We start from the raw sequence: 6062 nt of genomic DNA, 5'->3' as shown, positions 1-6062 counted from the left end.
TTTTTTTTTTTTTTTTTCAGTAGAGACAAGGTTTCACTGTAGTTAGCCAGGATGGTCTCGATTTCCTGACTTCGTGATCCACCCACCTTTGCCTCCCAAAGTGCTGGGATTACAGGCATGAGCCACCGCGCCTGGCCCAAACAGAAATTTCATACAGAAAAATACATACTTCCAAGCTCACAACTTTCAAGTGAAACAAAGTCTGAATCCTTTGGTCAGGTAAGTGTCCATAAAGACCTAGGGTCACACTTGGAAGACAACTTAAAAGAAATACTTTGTTTCATCATAAATTTTATCTCATTTCTCCTTTTCTCGTTTAACTAGATGCTGAACGAACTTGTCTTTCTGAAAACATCTTGTCACAGACTTCAAGAGTGGTCACAGTACATTTTATTTACATACATTATGACATATACCTACACATAACCGAAAACTTTAGAATATACAAGTGGTCCTATTAGAGAAATCAAATATAGGTTAATGGAAAATTTCACCCCCCAAAATTTCAGAAAAATTAGCAGTCACTGTCAATTACTTTACAGAAACTAATAAAGAAATAGCAAATCCTTGGATTACAGAAACTAATAAAGAAATAGCAAACCCTTGGATTACTTTACGTTTCCAAAAAGCTGAGTTTAAAAAAAAATTACACATAAATGAATTTAATTGTTGCTAAGGAATATATTGCTGAAAGTATCAGAGACACTACTTCTAAAAAAGTTATGCCAGGTGCGGTGGCTCACGCCTGTAATCCCAGCACTTTGGGAGGCCAAGGCAGATGGAACACGAAGGTCAAGAATTTGAGACCACCCTGGTCAATATGGTGAAACCCCATCTCTACTAAAAATACAAAAATTAGCTAGGCATGACAGCGGGCACCTGTAAGTCCCAACTACTCGGGAAGCTGAGGCAAGAGACTCACTTGAACCGGGGAGGCAGAGGTTGCAGTGGTGAGCAGAGATCATGCCACCGCACTCCAGTATGGGTAACAGATCGAGACTCCATCTCAAAAAAAAAAAAAAAAAAAGAGGTTATACATATGGTGCCAGAAATGTCACTAAGCAATAGAAATGTATTGCCAATATTTAGAATTAGTAACATCTTAATTACCAGGTTAAAGAGTACTATGATTTCTCACTGGCAAACTGCTACTACTTCTTTCTAAAACATGTCTTAATATATAGTTTAAAGCAAATAGGCACATTTCTTTTGAATTACTACTTTAGACTGCATTACATATTGTTATGGTTAAGTATTTCAATGTTATACAAACAACTTTCCCTGTGGAAAATACTGATGGCTGGCTAACTATTCATTCTTCTATACTCTTGTGCCAGGAATGGCATCATTTGATAAGGCATACCTGATGAACTAGCAGCGGTTGCCTCAAAGTATAGTGCTGTGTGGAGAAGTATCCCCAAGACATGTTTGGACTTAAAGTGAAAAAAGTCATCAAATAAAAACATCTGCCATGGACAAAGAATGGAGGAGTAACCATGTCATGTCCAGTATGTCATTCTTGCTCTAATCTCTTCATGCCAAATATAAAACAGAGACAAGAAAGTGCCTCTGCAGCACAATACGGCTGACTATAACATATTCCTCCTTGAAATTCTCCCATCTTAACATGAACTACACTACTCTGACCTGGCTTTTCATCCTTTCTCTGGCCATTCTACATCAGGAAGCTCTTCCTCTGCATATCCCTTAAGTAACAGTACTTCAAATTTCTATCCTTATAGAGATGTACATGCTGTCTTCCTTTTCAGCCTATTAACCTTTTCAGTACATATTGAAGTTTTCCTCTTCCCATATTTTTGCCAATTAGCGGGAAAAGAAGGTAGATGAACATAGAAAAAAGGAGAAAAGACAACACATTCAATAAGCAAGCCAAATTATTAGATGCAGAGCTCCAGCAATATCCTACTTACTCCCAAAGCCAGTTGGTTTATTTTGTGCAAAGGCATTGTTTTGGGATGAGAAAAGACTGGTCCCTGTGCTTGCAGTTCCAAACAAGGTATTTGCTGTTCCTGTTGATGTACCAAACCCAAAGCCAGTGCTTGTGGAGGTAGCTGGCTGGCTAAATGAACTGGTTCCAAATAATCCTCCTGAGGAGATGGAGAAGGAGGGAAAAAGTTAAGTAGATCAGAGCCGCTAAGTCAATGCCTATACCAGCTACAAACAAATCAGTTATATCACAAATGAAGACCTTACCTGGTTTAGTCTGTGAATTTCCAAACAGGCCTCCAGTATTGTTGCTAGAACCAAATGCAGATGTTCCAAATGCCCCTCCACTAGTAGTGCCAAAGCCAGTATCTGCAAAAGCAAAATCCAGATTAAATTAGAATTTAGAATAAAATCTACATAAGATGACCAAATGAAAAGGTGTTTTAATATTTCTTAAACTTCTGAATTTGAACTACTAGTCTAATTGAAAACATTTTTTCAAACTCCCATCAGAGTTTGAATTACAGAGTAAAAACCAAGCCACAGACATTTTATTCATTGCCCCCAGGGTAAGTATGAAAATTTGAAGTCAAAAGGAGTGACTTTTCAATAAAAGTTACAGATGTTCATAGGTTAAAAAAATAGAAAGAAAAGTGCTGGCCAGGTGCAGTGGCTCACACCTGTAATCCCAGCATTTTGGGAGGCCAAGGCAGACGAATCATTTGAGGTCAGGAGTTCAAGACCAGCCTGACCAACATGGTGAAATCCCGCCTCTACTAAAAATTCAAAAAAAATTAGTGACACTCCATAGTCACTGAAATAAATGGTCTTTCACCAGGGGAACACATCAGAACAACTTGGGAAGCTTTTTCAAAATACACACGTCCAGGTTTCAACTCCAGAAATTCTAATTCTGTAATTTTTGATGAGATATGTATTTTGAATAAAACTTCCAAAGGTGACTGTGACGGGCACTTCTAGTTAAAAACCACAGACGTGGATCTAGAGTTCTCTAAAGAGGTCAGGAGCCACTTAAGAAAACTTCCTTGCCAGGTGCAGTGGCTCATGCCTGTAACCTCAGTACTTTGGGAGGCCAACGTGAGCGGATCACGAGGTCAGGAGATCGAGACCATCCTGGTTAACACGGTGAAACCTCGTCTCTACTTAAAATACAAAAAAAAAAATAAAAATTAGCCGGGCCTGGTGGTGGGCACCTATAGTCCCAGCTACTCGGGAGGCTGAGGCAGGAGAATTGCTTGAACCCAGGAGGCAGAAGTTGCAGTGAGCCGAGATCGCGCCACTGCACTCCATCCTGGGTGACAGAGTGAGACTCCGCCTCAAAAAAAAAAAAAAAAAAAAAAACTTCCTCTATTATCAATTTTATTAAGTATGATAGAGGCTTGTTACGCTTCTTAAAGAATCCTTAGCCCAGTGCCGTGGCTTATGCTTGTAATCCCCTCGCTTTAGCAGGCTTAAGCAGGAGAACTGCTTGAACCCAGGAGGTGGAGGTTACAGCGAGCTGAGAAAAATGAGCCAGGCATGGTGGTGTGCAACTGTGGTCCCAGTTACTTAGGAGGCTGAGGTATGAGGATTGCTTGGGTCTGGGAGGTTGAGGCTGTAGAGAACCATGATACTGCCAATGCACTCCAGCCTCGGTGACAGTGCAGGATCCTATCTCAAAAAATAAATAAATAAATTTCATCAAGTAGAGACAGTTTCTGGGATTTAAAACATTCTGTTAAGATGCTCTCCTCCCCCTGGAAAGAAAGAGATAAAAACAAGACTGGGAAAATGATGATTGTTAAAATTGGGATATAAGTACATGAGAGTTCATTATACCATTCTTTCCAGCCTTGGATGAGTATAAACATTTTTAACAAAGTGTCACAGTTCTTTTAGAATTTGTCTAGCAGGGTTTCCGGTTTTTACTGGAAAAAAAAAAAATTTTTTTGGGGGGGGCTTTCTGGTAAACAACAACAACAACAACAACAAAACACCTCCAAAAAAAGTTTAAATGTAAATAAGGATTGCTACAGGCAATTAGTCATATACGATATTGTATAAGACATCAGTCATATACAACACTGGGTAGGAAGGGAGTTAGATCTCAGGAGGGTTGATGGGGATTAGACACTTCCACATTTTAACATTTCTGTGACATCTGAATGTCACATCATGTTCACAGGGTAAATTCCAGGGCAGTTATGAAATAACTGCATTTTAGACTTCAACATTAAAAGAATTATTTTCTGGCCTGAAAATCAGTAACAAATTATAACTTTCTGTCAACCAAAATAATGCAAATATTTTAGGTATCTTCTACTGATGATCAGAAGAAGGCCACGAAAACTTAGAATTTATTTCTACTTTCTTAAAAACTGTTACAGAGATCTTACCTTAGTTATTTTTTCAAGACGACTTTGCTGTAAATACGAAAGTATAAATAAAATTCCCACCTAAAGCTTATCAGAGTGGATTTGTTCTTAGTAAGAAGAGAGTAATTAAGGTTTCCCCCTTTTATCCTTTTTAAAAACTTACTCTGTCCAAATGTTGAAGTTGTGCCAAAGCCACCTGTGCCACCCCCAAAGGGTGTTCCAAATGATTTGTTAAACATCTTCAAAATGAGTCTTTGTTTCAGAAAGCTGGGAAGAAGAAAACATTATCACTCTTTCTTAAAGAGCACAAAATGGAATGTAATTGTTTTAGAAAATCTATCATTCCACAAACTTAGGCCTATTCAAACTATCGTATATACTCTCATTCAATATCCTCAAACTGTATGATAAAATAAACCTTGTAAAATGATCTTTAATCTACAACGTTCCTGAGCCGAATAGTAAGGTTAAACTTCATAATTTGAGGTTAAACTTCAGATCCCAACATTAACCATCCATTTAAAATAATGTTTTCAACCTTTTTTTTTTTTTAACCTAAGTCTCCTTTTTAATCAGTATTTCAGGTCTACGAGGCAAGATGTTTATATGATCCACCTAGGAGGTTATGAATCATACCCATCAAAAAATTATAACCACAGTCTGCTACCCCAACCACCTAAAAAACTAACATTTTTGTCAGGTTTTCTTTTTTTTTTTTTTTGAAATGGAATGGTATGCAGTGGCTCACTGCAACCTCCTCCTCCTGGGTTCAAGTTATTCTCCAGCCTCAGTCTCAGAGTAACTGGGATTACAGGCATGTGTCTAATTATTTGTATTTTTAGTAGAGACAGGGTTTCACCATGTTGGCAAGGCTGGTCTTAAACTCCTCATCTCAAGTGGTCCACCCACCTGGGCCTCCCAAAGTGCTGGGATTACAGGCACGAGCCACCGCACCCAGACAAGACTTTATTTTCCATAGTTTGCATTACAAAGTTTATTTTTCCCCTATCTTCAAGGTATATAAAACATGATAATAGTAAATGTTTTTCAAATTATGCATGCCCTGCCTTCTATCTCTAAATCTTAGAGATTCTGGTGCCCTGACATTCTCTTGGCGATTACGTTTTAAGACTATTCTCTATGGTCCCCTACTTATCTATCTTCTACTTCTAAGATTACAGAAAACCTTTGATGAAAATTCCTCACCTCTGGCCAGGCACAGTGGCTCAAACTCTAATCCCGGCAGCTCGGGGGACTGAAGCTGGCTGATTGCTTGAGCCCAGGAGTTCGAGACTAGCCTGGGCAACATGGTGAAGCCCTGGCTCTACAAAAAATCGAAGTTGGACTGGTGTGGTGACAGAGGATTGTAGTCCCAGTTACTCGGTTGGCTGAGGCGGGAGGATTGCGTGAGCCCAGGAGGTGGAGGTTGCCATGAGCCATGATCCTGCCACTTCCCTCCAGCAAAGGTGATAGGGTGAGACCCTGTCTCAAAAACAAACAAAAAAACCCTCACCTTGGCCAGGCGCAGTGGCTCACGCCTGTAATCCCAGCACTTTAGGAGGCCAAGGTGGGCGGATCACCTGAGCTCAGGAGTTCGAGACCAGCCTGGCCAACACAGTGAAAGCTGGTCTCTACTAATAGTACAAAAATTAAGCCGGGCGCGGTGGCTCAAGCCTGTAATCCCAGCACTTTGGGAGGCCGAGACGGGCGGATCACGAGGTCAGGAGATCGAGACCATCC

General features: G+C 39.9%; 1 protein-coding gene across 4 annotated transcripts in view; it reads right to left on the bottom strand.

Annotated features, from left to right (window-relative positions):
- Positions 1-6062, bottom strand: part of NUP98 (nucleoporin 98kDa) — a 138599-nt gene that overhangs the window by 114830 nt on the left and 17707 nt on the right. For 3 of the 4 annotated variants that reach the window (XM_011956754.1, XM_011956756.1, XM_011956757.1), the window contains exons 2-4: positions 4486-4589; positions 2215-2316; positions 1932-2108 (exon numbers count right to left, since the gene is read on the bottom strand). In XM_011956754.1, the coding sequence (XP_011812144.1) occupies positions 1932-2108; positions 2215-2316; positions 4486-4561 (355 nt within the window). In that variant the 5' untranslated portion in view covers positions 4562-4589. The remainder of the gene's footprint in view (positions 1-1931; positions 2109-2214; positions 2317-4485; positions 4590-6062) is intronic. The other variant, XM_011956755.1, reaches the window with a different exon arrangement.

Source organism: Colobus angolensis, unplaced genomic scaffold (assembly GCF_000951035.1).
Source record: "Colobus angolensis palliatus isolate OR3802 unplaced genomic scaffold, Cang.pa_1.0 Scaffold424, whole genome shotgun sequence".
NCBI lineage: Eukaryota > Metazoa > Chordata > Mammalia > Primates > Cercopithecidae > Colobus > Colobus angolensis.
The sequence above is the reverse complement of the archived record's forward strand: the minus strand, read 5'-3'. Positions and strand labels throughout refer to the sequence as shown.